Raw genomic sequence first — 19128 nt, forward strand, 5'->3', positions numbered from 1 at the left:
ATCCATTGTGTTTTGCTTCTTTAAAAAACCCCAAAAAACCACATAAACCCCATATGCAGAAATTTTTACCTTTTATATCTTAACATCTTTTATTATTCTCTCCCAATTGCATGCAGATCTTAGTGGATAATGGAGAATATAAAGGGCAGCCAGTAAAGAGGAATATAAAAACCAGATGTAAGTAAATCTATGCAGCATTTTTACTTTTAGACTTTAGCATAGTATAGAGTAGTAGTGTAAATTGTGAATTCCATTACAATTGCACCTACTTAAAAATCCAAACTTCCTGGTTTTTAGGTAATGGCTAATCTGTATTTGAAAAAAATATCATCATCCAGTATTAATATAACAGATCATGTTGAAAAGCAATTGAATGTAACTCAGAATTATTACACAGCTGTGGTTTCTTCAGGAAACACTCCCATGCAAGTAGAAATTAATTTCTCTAATTTATATTATTCACTTTAGGATTATTTTACTGTGTTCAGATCCTGTGTTTCAGGAGCCAAACATCTGTGTCAGGGATTCCCAACTCCCAGATCAGGAGCAGCTGAGAGCTTCACTTCTCAGCTGTACAGGTCTCAGAGAGCAGGAGACAACCATGGTAATGCTGAACCAGGGAGTGAGTTGTAGCAGTTTGACAGGTGGATGTGTGGAGTTGAAGTGAAGGTTCTCATATTGAAGAAAATAAAATTCCCTCCCTTTCTGTGAACTTAAAATATTTTGGCACTTTGGCATAACAAATTTAAACTAAACAACTAACAATAATTGTTTAGTCCTTTACAGGAAAAAAAAAAAAAAAAAAAGTCAATAAGCCTTGGTTCTAGGAAGTATGCAGATTTATTTTTTTTTAAAGGGGGGGAGGGGAAATGAAGCAATTTTTACATGCCATTAATTGTGTATTCAAAAAATGATAAATGTATTCTTTTTCTGTTCCTAGATAATTCTAAGGCACTGATTATATTCTTGGTGTTCTTAATAATTTTGACATCAGTTGCTTTACTACTGGTTCTTTACAAAATCTATGATCTTCACAAAAAAAAGCTCAGGTAAGTTTCATTTTCTTCTCCCTATCTTATATAAATGGAACTGAGGGGAAGGGGAACTTCATGGTTTTCTACAAGATTTCCCAGTAGGTAGTGCAAATATATTACAGGTTTTATATTTCATTAATGCTGAGAAAAGACATATTTTTAATCCTTTCAAAAGAAACTCGTTTTTTGGTGGTTTGGCTGACAAAGCAAATGCAATGAAATAGATTTAAAATGTCTCTTCTATAGCCTTTCTTAGGGCACATAAGATTTTTTGTCACTGGTTTTGTGAAAAAATATTCACAAATTTCTTCAACACCTTTCCTTCGTGATTTAAGTTAAAAATCATGAAAATAATGCGCATTTCCTTGGAACTCTTTCAAATGCATATTCACCCAAAACAATATCTCAAGGAGGCTTTCTTTATCACTGTCATCTCTAGGTGACTTTGCAGTGCTGTAGGGCAGTGGGTGGCAATAGAGGAATGGCCATTGCCTTCCCTGATGGCCCTGCTTCTAGTGCTGTGAAGGCAGGTGTTGCCATGTGTGAGGGAGCATTTGCTGCTGGTAGAGATGGAGGAGATAGGGCAGTTTCTTCAGAAACCTTTCAGCCCTCTTGCAACAGCAGAACGTGGAGACTCCTTTCCTCACCCTGCTGTTCCCCTTCTGGGACAGGGAGCTGCTAGAGCTCAGATCCAAAATTTTATGCTTAGGGAAGCAAACCTAATTTTTGCTTGTACAGCTCCAGAGAGTCCAGCTTGTTCTTTACTAGTTAGGCTTTAAACTTGATTTCACTGTATTTTGTGTGTTTTTGTCACTTACTTGGCAAGAGAAAAAATACAGTTGAAGAAATTAAAGTTTTATTGGCTGCGGGTGATATGGACAAAATTATGCAAGGAGTAAGTCTATTGGATGTGGTTCCCTTTTTCCTCCCCCTCAACAGTGCTCAGAGTAGGAAGACAAGGATCCCAACAACCTCTGTGTAGGGCCCATAAGTCCTTGTTTCACAGAGCTTGTAATGCGATCTGCTGGTTATGGGCCATCTTGGTGTCCACATACAGAACTGCTTTTACTTAACTCATTATTGTATACGTGTCTTACTAGTCAAAGCTTTTACAGATGCTTTTGCTTCTTACAGCAGTTCTTCTGAAGGTGTGAACCTTGTTGAAGGTGAGTATCTGTTTATTAAGTAGAAGTAAAATGAGTCACATCTTGCTGCCACCTTGGATTTTTTACCTTCTAGGTTGTATACAAAGGTTAGAGATATCAACATGATACCACCTCATTTGGAGGGAAAAAAACTCAACACTAGTAAATACATATCAGAAGTATTTATACTGAAATGAAGTGGAAGTTTATAAGTGTTTGAAAAACTCCTTTTTATTATTTAATTGCAAACCAAATTTTGTTATCCCAGACAATAGGTGTGGTACATTTAACCCTGATAGTAATTCCAGAATCAAATCCAGCTTTAACTAGCATTGCCCTTTCCTGCACACCTTTTTCAAAGCAAGAATTTAGACACAAGACATTCACTTTTTACTGCAAAATTTTGAAGACTTTCAAATCCAAAAACTGAAACTGAACATTGTGTGCAAATTTTTGCACAAGATTTCAAAGCTCATGAAGAAAATCAGAATCAGTCAGTACCAAAAAACGTCAAGAAAAAAAATAATTTATGAGATTCAAGCCCTCAATAAGAAAATGTGTGAAATGGGAATTAATACTGTGTTGATATTCAAAACCATTTGCTTAGACACATGGTTGTTAAAAAAAATATTTTCAGTATAAATGAAAATTTAATAAATATCTACTTAGAGATTTTAAAACTCGTTCAGTCATTACTTTATCATTACAGATGGTATTAGATGTTATTGCAACTCAGAGAATAAGTTGGATAAAATTTAGAAAATCAGGCAATACATGTTGTTACATTTGTAGGTTGTTTGCACAGTAATCCACTTTACCACTGACAATAAATAATCAGAATTGAAGTAGAGGACATGGCCATGTAACTGTCGTTGATGTTGCAGCTGTTGCTGTGACCTGAATGTGACAATCACCACTTTGTACAAAAGGGCTATTAATGTCATGTCCCTGCACGTGGCCTCCTCCTGTGGTGTCTCCAGTCAGGTGGCAGTTCTGTTATTTCCAGGCATGGCCTCTCACACCTGGCCCGGGCAATGCCTTGGATTTTTTAGAAAAGTATGCTTAGTTAAAATAAATAGGTTTGTCCTTTTGTTAATGTATCTGATAATTCAAGAATCACATTTACTGAAATGTAATTGACATTTTAAAAAGTCAGTCAAGATAAATGTTCAGTGTATTTACACAGTTAAAGATGATGACAGACAGCTTCTGAACATAGAGCCAATACCTTCAGAGCAATTGCTGGACACGTACAAGAGGAAGATTGCTGATGAAGGAAGACTTTTCTTGGATGAATTTCAGGTTTGTCCTTGTCTCAAAATTTTTAGCCAGGTGGTTGGAAAAATTCTGTTCAGGAGCACATTTGAGGTATATGCACTGATTATAAATAAATTTCAAAAATAAGAATCTAAAAAGTTGAATAGATTCTCATCTAAAGTCAAACAGGTTTCAGTTAATTTTGCTACCAATGTCTCCTCATCATAAGGTAACAATACTTTTTTTTTTTTCCTGAAGGCTTTTTTCAGCAAAATTTTAAAATACACAGTCTAAATACTTATAATTCTAAAGTACCTTTTAATGCATATTTTTAATACTCTCTCTTACTGCATAACCATTGGGGTATTAGTTTTATTAAGGGAAAATAAAATAGTTTATTTTAGATACAAGAAATATATGAAGTAGTATAATGCAAAACACATTGTTATCTTCCTAACTCAGTAGCAGAGAATTTCTTCTGTATGCATTTGACTGTAAGTAGAAGCTTTTAAATATATGCTTACTTAATAAAAGAAACATTATATTTTACAGAGTATTCCTAGAGTTTTCACCAAATTTTCAATAAAGGAGGCTAAAAAGAGCCATAATCAGAACAAAAATCGTTACATTGATATCCTTCCATGTAAGTATTTGTTACAGTTTTTCATACTTTATAGATATTTGTTTTCTCAGTGCTTTGAGATAACATGATTATTTTGTTTTCAATTATCTAAACAGATGATCATAACCGTGTTGAGCTCTCAGAGATCCCAGGAGACCCAGGATCAGACTATATCAATGCAAGTTATATTGATGTGAGTGACTTATACTTAAAAAAAATTCTTAGGCACCATTGAAGAAATTCTATAGTCTGCACATTTCATGCATCAAACAGCTTTGAGAGATTTCCGTTTGAGTTCTTTCCGTCTTTGTAATATATTGGGTATTCTTGTACTGCCACACTTTGAATTTATTTTTAAAGTTGCGTATCTTTTAAATTTTTCATGCCTCCTTTCTAAAAGTTGATAGTATTCTTCTTTTTATAGGGCTTCAAAGAACCAAGAAAATATATTGCTGCACAAGGTAATTTTTAACCTTAGTATATTTTCTTTAGTCACTCACTTTTTGTTAGAAAGTAGTAAAAAAGTATTAGTAAGTTTAAAGAAAAAGTGAAAATCTGACATTTTGAAATTGCTGTTTGAAATTGAAAAAGTTGCCAATGAGTTTTGCGTATGGAATTTCATGAAGATTAATAAATTGTGCTTCAAAGACAGTTTTCTCGTGACATAGAATTTTACAGCAAACGTTTTCAGATTTCACAGCTATGCACTAAAGATATATACATAATATATATTTATATAAGTGTTGTAGCCTAATAGCAGCAGTCACAATGAAATCAAGTGTGTGGCTGTTACTTGCTTTATCTCTGGTTAGCTTTTCAGACTACACATCTAGCATGTCAAGAAAGCAAATGTTTTTTCATGTAGCTGCACTCTTTGAAAATCTCCCTTAAAATATCTTCTTCTAGGCCCAAAGGATGAAACCACAGATGATTTCTGGAGAATGATCTGGGAACAGAAGGCAACAATTATTGTCATGGTGACTCGTTGTGAGGAAGGAAAGAGGGTGAGGAATATCCATCCATCCATGCTTCCATCCTTTCATCCTTCTTTTGTCTGTAAACACAATGGGTTGCTCTGCTGTGGTGAATTACATTTTCCTCTTAGTTCTTTTTATTCTTTGCTGTTCTCTCATCGTGGCAGAACCTATGCTGGAAAGCATGCCAAAACAGTTTTGGTTTATGGAATTACCAGTCGTATCAGAAAATGTCACTTTAGTCACAGCTGTAAGTAGCAGAGGGTTAGCTTCCAAATTATGGCTAATATATCCCCAAAAGGGCTCAAGGTAGAACTTCAACTCCTCATGGACCTGTCATAAAAGTTATGGTCTGTATTTACTCCTGTCTGTTGTCTTCTGATATCCTGGCAATGCCCTCAGTAAATGCTAGACATAATATTTTTTTAATCTGTTGTCTTTCCCTCCCTTTATCTGGAAGGTTGGGTGCTTTTGGCTTACTTTTGTTCCTTATTCCAATCACAGCAGGAAGAAGGGAAACTTCTGTTTTAAGTGCTTTTGAAGATGAAAAGTTTGGCAGCCTGCAGATTTACAGCATCCCCAAGTTGATGTTATTAGGCAGGCAGGACTTGTTCATTTTTTCAACTGGTGTACAGGACTTTCCCCCACTTTATGTTCCAAGTTAAATTCTGTGAGCATAAACTTCAGGTCAGAGATATGAATTGTTGAATATTTTGAATTATTTAGCGCTGACATCCTAAGCAGTGACAGCCTTCTCAGGAGAGGACAAGACCTATGAGAAGTTGAAAAAACTATACTGAATTGCTGTCTATTTAAAATCAGACATTCTTTGAGCTCTCAACTCTGCCACTTTGCTGTCGTGCTGTTCTCCTAATTTCCTGTCTTCTTAGAACAAATGTGCCCAGTACTGGCCATCAATGGAGAATGGCTCTGCAACCTATGGGGACATCGTTGTGAAGATCAATGAAAGTAAAACGTGTCCAGACTATGTCATTCAGAAACTACACATCACAAATGTAAGTTGATTCAAAAGTGTAGGACTTAATGGAATTGGGGTGTCTGTCTGGAGTATTGTTGAGAGATCATTTAAGGACAAGAATCAGCTATCAATGGAAGTTGCTCTACTGTTTTTCCTAAGCAACATACAGTTGAGGAGAAAACTTCTTAGATGTAGGTGTCATTCCTTAGACAAAATATGAGTTAGACATATATTTCCCATCTTAAAAATGTATTTCCCTTAGTATTCTGGAATCTACATTTAAGAGGTAATTGTTAATATGCTGTTAAGTATGGGAAAGTTAATACGCTGTGATTTCCTTAGATATTTAGCTTGGGTTTTAGCACAGTAATATTTCTAGTTTATGTGTATCTCAGCATAACCTTCTGGAAGTATAATCTGTGTGACTCAGAGCACCATTATATATCTTCGTGATAATTGTGCAGGGGGACAGTTACAAATTACGATAATCTCAAATGCATTTATAAAGATAATGGTTTAAAATTGCTATTTGGCTATTGGAATCATTAAGGCTGGTTAATTGCTCTTTTATACACCTGAAATCACAACAAATTGTTCTGTATGCAATTGGGAACAAAATTTGCCATCCAAAACAAAATGCTCCTCTCAGGCCCTTTGCCAAAATATTTTAGTGGGTAAACAGTGTAAGTCATAGCTAAAAGCATAAAGACTCAAAGAGTAAATCTGCTGACAGATCTTCAGCAAAATACTCAGGCTACAACAGATTCCACCTATCTTCATCCATACTTAGAACTGGAAATTACTATTCTGCTCTCTCATGTTGCATTATAATTTACTCAGGAAGTGGTCTGATTAAAAGAACATTGTAACTTAGTGTGAAGACAGTGGGAATACCAGAACATTAACTATTAGCAAAGACACTGCTCATTGACTAGAACAATCTGACGTTAGAAATGAGAGATTGCTTCAGATTGACAACTGATATGTTTAGAACTGTTTGCCCTCTGTTAGTCTGACATAATATTAACAAAACTGATCCTCATTGTAGAACTTAAGAGTGGTCCCTGGTAAGAAAGTGGAGACTTCTGCAGTTCTGATGGAATAGTGATGTAAAATTACTGAAACAATAGCAAATAACTGAATAAGTGTGTCATAAATGGATACTTCACTTTGAGTAAGAATTTAGGGGTTAATTACCAGGGAAATGCCCATATAGCCATACTAAATCTTGGTCAGTAGAAGATTGTCATTGAGATGTTTTTATCATTGTTTTGTGATCATGTTTATTAAAAAATGTATGTACTCTCTTTAATCTAGCAGCAACACAGGAAAGTACGACTCAAGACAAGACATTCTTTAGGCTTTAATCAAATGACTTAAGAGAGACAGTTTCATTGAAAATCAGAGGTTTTCTTCTATCTACTTCTAAACAGGAGTATAAGTTTTCCTTTTTCTTTTTTTAAATATGTTGTACCCTCAGTAATTTACTGTAGGGGACATAAGAAAATTACCAGACTGTACAGCTTGAAGGAAGCAGTGCTATAAACTGGCTAAGTTGTTTATGCATAGAGAGGAGACATGTTATGCTCTGGATCATGGGCTAACCTGAGAAAGTATTTTTAGCAACACTTTGAAACCTCCTGTGTGTCCTCTGTTGGAATCGTTGTGTGTTCCTGATTTATGGATATTTTAAAATTAAAATGGAGTATGAAAAATGTCATAACCTGAGAGACCATTTGGGTTACAACATCAGAGCACACTGTTTGAAATTTCTGCTTCAACATTTGATGACTATTGCCCTTTTTTCTTCTGGTTTGTATACCTGCACTTGATTTTGGCATTGTGTGTGTGTGTGTATGTGTGTGTGTATATATACACGTATGTGTGTGTATATCTATATTAAAAACACCTTACTTCACTTTGTCTAGGGAAGAGAAAGGACAGCTGGAAGAGATGTAACTCATATTCAGTTCACAAGCTGGCCAGACCATGGAGTCCCTGAGGATCCACATCTCCTTCTCAAACTCCGACGCAGAGTTAAAGCTCTCAGCAACTTTTTTAGTGGCCCAATAGTGGTTCATTGCAGGTAAATATATATTGTTTTTTTTAAATGGTGTTAGCGTCAACTGAACAAGAAGCAAAGCTTTTCAGAAAAGGGAGCAGGCAAATTTTGTGACTTCATTACTTGAGGCAGACAAAGATGCACAAAGAGGCCTGCTTTCTGAATGATACTCAGGCTGCTAAAATCTGAGGATACAGACACCTTTGGAAAGCAACCAGATAAATGTAGGGCTACTCTGGCTATAAGCACCACTTTTGGCAGTATTGGCCTTACTTTCATTAAAAGATACGTGAAATACAAACTCATTATTGTTTGTGTTACCAATTAATTTACAGCAAGAACTGTTTTCAGTTGCTCTCCTCAGAGTGGGACTGGGAGCTGCCATTGCCTCATGATAACCAAATCCTTTTGTGCTTTGCAGTGCCGGTGTTGGGCGCACTGGGACGTATATAGGGATTGATGCCATGCTGGAGGGGCTGGATGCAGAAGGCAGAGTGGATGTTTATGGCTATGTTGTGAAGCTGCGTCGGCAGCGGTGCCTCATGGTTCAAGTGGAGGTATCTCACTAAAACTCCTGTCACTTACTACTCTCCTTTGCTAGAGCAACTCAGTATTTCTCAGTCTTAGGTACTGCGACAGTTCCGTTTGAGTTGTACATTGAAGATATAGCTCTGAAAAATATCAAGAGAGAAAAACTTCCAACATACTTTTTCAGTTAAACTTAATTTTTAAATTCTAAAAACTGTGTGTCTAGGTGGGATATTCATTAGCGCTGAGTGTACAACAAAAGTTATGGACTGATGCAATGCATGCTTTAAAGTTATTTAAGCATTTTGCAGATCTTTTAAATCTCAATTGCATATTTATTGAATGACACTACATTTATTTGCAGGAGACTTTTCATCCAACACGCTAAGTGTGCTCCAAAATGTCTATTTTGGAAGCCACTCTGATTTTTAATATTTGTGTTTAATGCCTATCAATGTTAATTTGTAATATTCTTAAATCACATAGTGCGAGTAATAGTTTCATAGAATCATAGAATCTGCTGAGTTGGAAAGGACCCCTCAGGATCACTGAGTCCAACTCCTGTCTCTGTGTAGGGCACCCCTAGAATCACACCATGTGCCTGAGAGCATCATCCAAATGCTTCTTCAACTCAGGCAGGCTTGGTGCTGTGACCCCTTCCCTGGGGAGCTTGTTCCAGTGCTCAAGCACCCTCTGGGTGAAAAACCTTTTCCTGATATCTAACCTAAACCTGCCCTGATTCAGCTTCTTGCCATTTCCCCGAGTCCTGTCACTGGTCACAGGAATGAAGAGATCAGGACCTGCCCCATCTCTTCCCCTCGTGAGGAAGCCCCAGACTGCAATGAGGTCACCCCTCAGCCTCCTCCTCTCCAAGCTGAATAATCCAAGTGACCTCAGCCGCTCCTCATAAGTCATCCCATACAGCCCCTTCACCATCCCCATGGCTCTCCTTTGGACACTTTCCAATAGCTTGATATCTTTTTTATATTGTGGTGCCCAAAACGGCACACAGTGCTCAAGGTGAGGCTGCACCAGTGCAGAGTAGAGCGGGACAACCACCTCCCTTGACCAGCTGGCAACGCTCTGCTTGATGCACCCTAGGACACAGTTGGCTCTCCATGGTGCCAGGGCACACTGCTGGCTCATCTTCAGTTTGCCATCAACCAGGAAATCGAGACCCCCACGTCCCTCTCTGTCATGCTGCTCTCCAGCCACTCATTCCTTCATCTGTACTTCCCATCAGGGTTGCCCTGTCCCAGGTGAAGAATCTGGCACTTACCCTTGTTAAACTTCATGTGGTTGTGACTGCCCATCTCTCTCACCTGTCAAGGTCTCCCTGCAAGGCCTGCCTGCTGCCAGGGGAGTTGGCAGCTCCTCCCAGCTTTGCATCATCAGCAAACTTACTTAGAATTCCTTCATATAATGTTTTTTAAAAGTGATTTGTTTTTATTTATTTTTATTTATTTACTCTTCCATAACTTCATTTTTAAACCCTTCTCGTGGGAAACACCAGTCACAGTACATCCTTATCCATCAAGCCCTGGTGGAATACAATCAGTATGGAGAAACAGAGGTCAGTCTCTCAGAACTGCATTCCTATCTTAACAATCTGAAAAGAAAAGATCCTCCGAGTGATCCTTCTCTGCTGGAGGCAGAGTTTCAGGTAAATAAGCTTTGCATTCTAGTGCCCTTACCTCCCACTTACATGAGAAAGTGCCTTGACCAATAGTGCTGAGACAGAGATAGCATGCATAATATTCTGTGCTATTTTATTTCTCTGGCACAGAAAGCTTCTTTACCTTAAAGAAAAAGCTGCAAAGTAATGAAATTGTATTCCTGCTTGTAATGTTAATGATTTTAACAAATACGGGGAGCACAGAACGATTACTTGTGTCTATGTGCATGATTTCCTGTGACATTTTATGTGGTATAGCAGGCATTTTAAAACTATAGTCCAGATGTGACCAAAGTTTAAAGAATTAAAGTAAGAAGTGATGTACTAGGAGATGAAAGCTGTGTGTGGGTGTCCAGGGAAGACAACGAACCCAGGAACTGTTTTAATCAAGCATGATACCAAGCATCCTCTTTCTTTAGAGATTACCTTCCTATAAGGGATGGCGGACACAGAACACTGGGAATCGTGAGGAAAATAAAAGCAAAAATAGGAATGCCAGTATAATTCCATGTAAGTATTTTCCATGAACTTTCCCTGTAATCTTCTGTAGGAAAACCTAAATTCTGAAAAAAACAGTAGTTTACCTTACTGAAATGTATCTGATTGATTTTCTCAACACTGTAAAATCTGACACTTTTCATAGTGTTTTAGAAGAGATGAGTTTTTAAACATGTGAATTACTGGGAGTGTTTATTTCAAATGAGTAGCCTTTGTTCTGCAGTCTGTTTTAAAAGGACTAGCCTTTTTCTATCCATTTCCCCCCCTGCCCATGCGGGGACAGCCCCCCTCTGAAACTGTACCTGAGCAGCAGTGTGGTGTGACAGTGACACTTTGTCTCATGCAGATGACTTCAACCGAGTGCCCATCAGACAGGAAGACGAATGCAGTAAGGAGGGTGAACATGATTCAGAGGATTCCTCAGATGAGGACAGTGACCTTGAAGACTCAAGCAGATACATCAATGCTTCCTTCATAACAGTATGTGTTTAGAGAATCCACTATAAGTATTTCACAAGCTTTCAGCTAAAACTATGTTCCAGCTTGAGCTCTAATTCTCTTAATGGCTTCACAAATAGAATAAGATTTACCGGAGTAAGGGAGAAAGATCTGACAGTCAGCTGGCAAATCTGCTGTAGATTTAATCTTCAAAATGTTCTACATTTTGCTGCAGTAATAAGATGAATCTTTTTCCCTTACATGGTCTTAGATTGTGCAATCTCAAATAGTGAGAGCAAATATAGAAATACATTTTTTTTAATGTGTGAGTGTTATGTTTGAAACTGCTGGATTGGAAACTGGCCTCACAAGAACCTAGTGATACTTCTACTAGTGGGAATCTTCCCACAAGTTGATCCATATTAGTATTTTCCCTGTTAGTGAAATCTGTGTATAGGTACTCACATATACAAAACCATACTAGTGAAAATTGGGGCCATCAGTTTTTTTATATTTTATATGCCTCCAAAAGAAAGAGAGCAGTTATTAGTCACTAAAGAAGTAACTGATTTTAATGGAATTACTAGCTAAATTTGTTTTTTATGAATCCTTTAAAATGTTCTACTCTTAGGATATTTATTCAGAGTAAATGTACTTTCCCTTTGGGTAGCTCAGTGTGAACTGACTGGTGCACCAACTTTGTGTGGTATAAATTCAGTTTCTTAGTAGTCAAATTAGACAGCTGTGTAAAATTAAATCTTTTAGCCCTTAAAATTTATGTTTTGCAGAAAATGGCTGGGTAAGTCCTCACCCACTGCAGCATGAGTATACCTTGTTGTCAGTCTGGAAGTGATGCTGCTGTTAGGAGGATTGAGTTTAATGTCATTTGGCTCATAGAATTCCTGTAAGACCACTGCCTACTTTGGCAGGCATATTTTTCCTATAAACAAAAGAGTTTATTTGTTTATTTCACTGGGTATTCTTTAAGTGACAGTGAGTTCTGTTGCTTGATGATCACATTTCAAAGGAATATGAGAAAAAAATATTAAACATTTCTCTTACAGGGTTACTGGGGTCCAAAAGCTATGATTGCTACACAGGCTCCACTGCAGGAGACTGTCTCTGACTTCTGGCAAATGGTTTTCCAAAGAAAAGTCAAAGTCATTGTTATGTTGACAGAGCTGAAAGAAGAAGATCAGGTGAGGGCATTGGCTTCACACTGACACATTAAGAGTCTTCTATATAAAAAGAAATCCTTGCACCGCACTCGCTCATTCCCTTCCTTCAGTTAAGTGTGTTTCATAGGATGAGGAATTTGGATTTCCAATATTTTTATTATTTACCTTCCTAATTTACTTTCTGATTACTTTTTGAGGGGAAGAGTGTATGATGATACATTTTAAAATGCAGTCCTACTACTTTGAAGTCAATGCATTCTGTAAAGGCATGTGGAAGATAAAATAAATGGAAGTTTGAACAGTAAGCACTGACTTGTACTGTTACCCATTTTAGGAACTCTGTGCACAGTACTGGGGAGAAGAAAGACAAACATATGATGGCATAGAAGTTCAAATGACAGATGTCAACTGTTGTCCTAGCTATACCACACGAGCATTTGATGTTACACATCTGAAGGTAAAAGTTGCTTTGCAAATTCCAGAAGGAGGTTGTAAATTTGTTTTCTTCTTATAAACTTAGCCTAAAGAAAGTGAAGGGGCAGTTCCCACTGCACATACCTCCTGGTCTAAAAAATGAAAATATTTTTCTCTTCCAGACCAGCAGCCAATCACAATAAAAGCTGCAAATTAGCTCAGATTTTCCATGTATTGTGATTTTTGAGATGGTGGTAGTGGAGTCACAGAAGGTCAGCTGTCTTTTGTACTTTGAGCAAAGCTCGGATGTCTGCCCAGCTCACATCCATGAGGTAGAACTCACATCACCATGCAGGTCCTCAGGAATATATTTTTTCTTTTGTAAATCAGCTGCAATAGATGTACTATGAGAACCTTTATTTTTACCTCAACATTGACTATGCCTCCACTGCTGTTTTTCAGACAAAAGAAACACAGAAAGTGTATCAGTACCAGTATCACAAGTGGAGTGGCTTCGACGTTCCAGAAAATCCTAAAGATTTAGTTAGCATGATTCTCAACCTTAAACAAAAAATCCCAGCCAGAGCAGTCGCTGAGGACAACAGAAGTGCCCGCAGTGTCCCGCTCATCGTCCACTGCCGGTGAGCCTGAGTTCAACATATACCTTAACCTAGCTCTGAGTTCTGGATATACGTAGCAACCACAATTTTGGGATGCCTGCCTTTTCCCATGAGCCTTTCCATGTGTCTGGAGGCTCTGCTCTCTGTTGAAGATTCCTTGAATGGCTCAAGCTTGCCCTTTTTAATTGTAGTGCTGAGAAGTGAGCACACTTCTCTTTGGCAAGTGTGGCCTCGGAGTAGGTGGTCAGACCTAGCTGCTCTTGCCTGGTCAGAGTGCTCTTGTAGGATTTACTAATGAGGAGCCAGCAGAGCTTTTAGGTTTGTTGCTCACTGCAGTACATAAGGCCACTTTCTTAGGACCACTTCAAGGAAAAGCCTTGCGTACCATCTAAAACAGAAGATAATCCTGCTAAATATTGTTGGGACTGTAGGTCTGAAGATTTGATTCCTTTCTTAGCACTTAAGTGTCCTCATGAGATCCAGGTAGCCTCTAGATAAACTGTGTCTTGTGTATTTCCTACAGATATTCATAATAGTAATAATTTCAATCCACTAATTTATTTTTTTTAAGTGTAGTTATGTGGCCTTTGAAATTAATCTAACATTTAGTCATAGGACTTGCTGATTTTACATTTTAAATGTACATCATCTTCTAGTGATGGATCACAGCAGACTGGTGTATTTTGTGCTTTAATGACCCTATTGGAAAGTGCAGAAACAGAAGAAGTAATAGATGTTTTCCAAGTAGTAAAAGCTCTTCGTCGCTCCAGGCTGGGAGTGGTCTCCACCTTTGTAAGTAAAACTTATGAATTACTAGAAAAAATTATGTGATTACTTATCATGGCCATGAATATCCTCATAACCTTACATAGCATTTCTGCATAGGGAGCATTCATTCTAATCAGGACATTCACAGTCACTCACCAGTACTTGGTAATTGGCTATTATGATATGAATGAAGGAGTCTGTGAGATGTCCAGAGCTGCAGTTCTGTAACAGCTTTGTGGAAGGGTGCCTATTATAAAATTACAGATTTCATAAATGGATGTTCCTGCAGTTACTTCAAGGATGTGCATGCACAATGAATGTTCCTTAACTTCTGCAGAGTTCTGAAGCTAAGTCCAGTTCACAGGCTAGCAGCCTGTTTTGTTTAAATCACTCCAGAGGAATTGTGTCTCTCTGGCATACACTGTGCATCTACTAACAAACCAGGCCTAGGTAACATCGATATGGACAGGTTATTAGAGGACTTTCCTAGACTCCATATGTTATGTATCATTTACAATGTAGGTAGTCTAAAAAACATATTTTTGGTACTTTGTGAACCAAGAAGGTGCTGAATGTGGAACATTGCTACAGGCAGTTACAGAGATATTACATACACACAATATCAGAATAAATTGCAGAAGCAACACTCTGTATGCCAAGAACCCTGAAGCTGCTTCATATGCAGTCTTGCATGTTCACCTACATGTTGCATTTCTAAAATTTAAGAAGACAGAAAAAGAATGAGTTTATTATTGGGCTGTGAGCATTTAATTCATACTAACTTCTTCTCTTTAAGGAACATTACCAATTTCTGTATGACACCATTGCCAGTACCTACCCTGCACAGAATGGACAAATAAAGAAGAACAGCCAGCAGGAAGATAAAGTTGAATTTTGCAGTGAAGTAGAAAAAACAGATCAGGAAACCGATTTGATCACTATTGATCTTAGCCCATCAACACCAGAGGAAAAAGAGATTTCTGAAGCTTGTGATGATTCTAAGTCTACAGATGGCACTAAGGGAACAGAAAGCTCTACAAATGGCCCCACAACTCCCATTGTAACTTAGAGGCTGTCTTAAACAAAACAAAACAAAACAAAGTTGGTTTTTTTTATCTGCAAAATAATCTTAAACAATATAAGAAGTATAAAATTTCTTCCTCTTCCTATAGTTTTTTTGGAAAACATTTACTGTTTATCATTTTTTCAAAGGTACAAAATTAAAGGAATACTTGAAACTTGTAGAGGGTGACAAAGAACTGTGAAAGGTAAACTTTTTTGTAGATTTGCATTTAAAACTTCTTCAGAAAACTTTTCACTATTTTTGTACTTTTAAAAAGGTGTACAATGTAATGCTGTGCTGAGCAGTGGGAAGGAAATTTTTTGACATCTGTAAGAAAGAGAAAAGCAACTCAGAACAAGATTAGTTCATTGCAAAAACAGGTCTGTCTTCAAAACTATCAGCAAGTCAATAAACCTAATTGATAAGCATATATTCTAGCATTTCAGAAACGTTGACCAAGCACTGCTTTAATGATTGTCTGTGGAACTTATGAGACACTGTCAAACAGTTTTAAGAGATTGTATTTTACATCATGTGGCAATTCCAAGGAAATCAGACTTACGGAGAACCTGGAAGTCCTCCCATATGGGTATGGATACAATTTTTTGCAGTTTTCTATCTTGCCTCGAGGTGTCCTTGTTGCCTCACATACAGTAATCTGAGATACCAATGCTAGACTCAAAGAGTTGGGAGATTGGCATTTGAATGATTGCAACGATTCTGATAGAGAACACGTTCTGTTTACTTTTAGAGCTTAAAATACTGCATGCTTGCACATCTATTTTTTTTTTTTTTAGGCTTACTGTTATTTAAAGGAACTGCTTCCATGAATACATCCAACCTGTTTTCAGAATTGGAAAATACCTAGATGCTTTTCCTCCAAACTTTATAGATTTTAATTGGTACATTTAATTTTTTTTTTTTTTATTATGAGGTTTTGTATGTTACAGTTCTGATATTGGTATTATTACTTGCTGGATTTTTGCCTGCTGTTTTTAGAACAAATAAAAAAGATAATTAAGAGTCAACAAGGTGGGAATTATTTTGTCCTATTGGACTCTACAAACTGATAATTTTATTCTAAATGCACAGGATCTTGAGCTATCCCATACATGGATAAAATGCACAAATTTCTGTAGGAAAACACCATTTAATTCTTATAATACTCTGTGTGAACCCAGGTAAGTGTCATGATCCTCTCATTACAGAGAACAGAAACTTCATTTTTGTTTTTCTTCAAGTCATTAGAGGAGCAGTCAGTCAATAGATTGAGTGCTCCTGGTTTATCACTGCATATTCCTGATCTCTCCTTACAAAGTATAATTGAACATACTTAGCCAGGTAAACAACAGGCATGGGCACAGTTGGTTAGAATGTTAATTTAATTTTGCTGTTACTTTAGAGAAAATATTTTATTGACAGTTATCAGCTCAGACAAGTGCTTCCTGACAGTCTTGCTTGAGTAAGTGGCAACAAACAGTCATAGAGGTAGTGGGATTCTCCTTTCACTGTCAGCTGACCTGCCTTTTTCAGCTGAAGTTGTGGTAGGTAATAGACTAACAAAGCTGAGGGAGAAAAAAACTCATGAGACTAAATATGAAGATAATCTAGAAGAATTGTAGACCCAGAGCTTGTTGGCTGTTTTTAGAGAAACATGTCAAAAAGGTAAGTTTAGCACACCTTTGAAGATTGAAAGGATGATGTGCTTTGGATACAGAGTGCCTTACTGGTGCTCACTTCATGACAGACAACAATGAATTTATTTTTCTTCTAAGATTTGGCCACTGTAAAGGCTCTCTAGCTCATTCAGGTAATAAAATAAAAAGGTGAATGCAGCTACCTATTATAAGAATGTGGTGAGAGACTAGTCACACCTTTAGGAATAACTAAAAATGTTTCCCAATTCCAAAATTAGGCACATATTTTCATTTTGTGTAAATTTAAGGGTGCTCATACTCTTCAATTCCTTGAAAAATGGTTTTGCAGGTTTTAAAGCTCCTGCAGCATTTGTGCTGTAAAAATTCTGGAGGATTTTCTTCTGCTGAAATTGTTTTCTAGAATATTTTCAATGTTTTTTTTGACTGCATACATTAAAAAAAAACACGTTCTACACTTGATTTGTGAATGTATTTTGAAGGAAGAGTCCTGAACTACGTTCAGTTTTTGCCTCATACATGTCTTCATTATTAGCCTAATAGAGAAACAGACATATTAACAGTGCCCTCACATGCCTAGTGTAAACCATTTTGGAGTAAAAAGTTCCTTATAGTTGCACAGGGATAGACTGAGCTTTTAGCTTTTAATTATTTTAAAATTAAATAACACTCCAAACAATTAAATCTTATTAAATCCCAGTGTGACAATTAAGGTAGCCAGTCTTAACACACAGCTTAATTTTTTTTTTTTCCTCTAGGAACTCTGCATGTATGTATATACCAGGGACAGGTTTTTTTGCCTTCTCTATTGTCAGCTGAATTTCAAAAATCCACGAGGTGGTGACACAGAGCTTGTAGAAGAAGGTAATTACCCTGAATGCTCCATAGTCATTTGGTTTATTCTCTTTTAGATTTAATTTTATGTCTCCCAGGAACACAGTGATGCCTAGTACAAGGTGAGGCGTGAAGCCCCCCCTAATAAACTCTGCGAGGAAAATGCGCTGGCTTTGTTAGGGCAAGACCAACATTGTAGCAGGCTGGAGACTTGGCATAGGTTGTAAGCTGATATACAAACATGCAAAGTAAGATACAAAAGGTTTACTTTCTCAGGCTAAGCTGCCTGAAGTCTGCTTACCGCTGCCTGAAGCTAAGAGTTAGCTGTTGTTCGAGTGTTTTGTAATGAAGTCCAGGTTAAAAAATAACTGAGCAACAGATCATCTGGGAGAGAGGACTTAGAACAACAGTTGAGGCTAATCAAGGGCTTAAGTGACCAGGGGGACTGAATTTCTCCCACAATTTGGTCGTTAGAAGCTGATACAAGAGAGGGTATGGAAAAGTGACAGTGCTGTATTAGCAGCGTCCAGTGTGTGAAGATGAGAAGGAGGAGGGATCTTGAAGTCTCCACAATATTCTGCATGGCCAGGTAATTGCAGTGGGGAATGAACTGTGTGTTTGCTCCTGTTTAGATTTTTAAATGTTTCTTGTGCTCTGTATCGAACAAGAGTGTTCTATTAAAATATTTTCCAGAGACTGTACATTATGAGTATCAGCCACGTCATGATTCTTCATATAAATGTTATACAGCACAAAAACCATCCTGGACACCGAGCTGTGGCGATCAGGAATGCTGCTGAAGGTGACAAAGCCCTGTTGCGTTCCAGCACCCGCGCTTCCACTGTTGCGCGGGGGCTCCTGCGGGATGCGGTGGTGCCTGCTCCTTTTCCAGCCGGTACGTGCAGCCCGTGACCGTGACCTCGGCCTCTCCATGCCCGAGCCGGCTCCCGCTGGGGAAGGGGACACCTTCCTCCCCGTGCTCTGAGCTGATCTGCTGGGAGGAGGCTGGTGGCCACACGCAGGAGCCCCAGGGGCGGGACAAGCCCGGAGAGTCCCCGCCTGCCCCTGCCCCACCTCTCACTGCTGCCCTTAGGACATGGCCTGGGGCGTGCGAAGCGTGCCGGAGGAGGGAAGCCAGCAGTTCTGCTGCAAAACAGAAAACCTGGGGTAAATCTTCTGTCAGAGGCTCAAGCAGAGCTGGATAGCGAGCCTGTGACACAGGGGGCTGTTGAAGCTGGGAGCCGTGAAGTAAAGTACTGACATTTGTTTGTGTGAGATGGCAAAGTACGAAAGAATAGTGGCTCAAGACAGGTGTCTCATTAAGCTAGAAATTATATCCTTTATTTAACATTCCTCAGAAAAAGTCTCCGGTAGCAAAGCCTAT

General features: G+C 38.0%; 1 protein-coding gene across 8 annotated transcripts in view; it reads left to right on the forward strand.

The window, feature by feature from the left end:
• PTPRC (protein tyrosine phosphatase receptor type C) overlaps positions 1 to 17527 on the forward strand; it is a 62785-nt gene extending 45258 nt beyond the window's left edge. For 4 of the 8 annotated variants that reach the window (XM_051624417.1, XM_051624415.1, XM_051624419.1 and 1 more), the window contains 19 exons: positions 117 to 177; positions 941 to 1049; positions 2169 to 2200; positions 3366 to 3481; positions 3989 to 4079; positions 4175 to 4251; positions 4483 to 4519; positions 4965 to 5062; positions 5923 to 6048; positions 7940 to 8097; positions 8495 to 8630; positions 10115 to 10264; positions 10696 to 10786; positions 11121 to 11254; positions 12277 to 12411; positions 12725 to 12847; positions 13267 to 13445; positions 14081 to 14216; positions 14989 to 17527. In XM_051624417.1, the coding sequence (XP_051480377.1) occupies positions 117 to 177; positions 941 to 1049; positions 2169 to 2200; positions 3366 to 3481; positions 3989 to 4079; positions 4175 to 4251; positions 4483 to 4519; positions 4965 to 5062; positions 5923 to 6048; positions 7940 to 8097; positions 8495 to 8630; positions 10115 to 10264; positions 10696 to 10786; positions 11121 to 11254; positions 12277 to 12411; positions 12725 to 12847; positions 13267 to 13445; positions 14081 to 14216; positions 14989 to 15261 (2262 nt within the window). In that variant the 3' untranslated portion in view covers positions 15262 to 17527. The remainder of the gene's footprint in view (positions 1 to 116; positions 178 to 940; positions 1050 to 2168; positions 2201 to 3365; positions 3482 to 3988; positions 4080 to 4174; positions 4252 to 4482; positions 4520 to 4964; positions 5063 to 5922; positions 6049 to 7939; positions 8098 to 8494; positions 8631 to 10114; positions 10265 to 10695; positions 10787 to 11120; positions 11255 to 12276; positions 12412 to 12724; positions 12848 to 13266; positions 13446 to 14080; positions 14217 to 14988) is intronic. The other 4 variants (XM_051624420.1, XM_051624421.1, XM_051624422.1 and 1 more) reach the window with 2 other exon arrangements.
• Positions 17528 to 19128: the final 1601 nt, after the last annotated feature.

The sequence above is a fragment of the Apus apus genome, chromosome 7 (genome assembly GCF_020740795.1).
Source record: "Apus apus isolate bApuApu2 chromosome 7, bApuApu2.pri.cur, whole genome shotgun sequence".
In the NCBI taxonomy this organism is placed as follows: Eukaryota; Metazoa; Chordata; class Aves; order Apodiformes; family Apodidae; genus Apus; species Apus apus.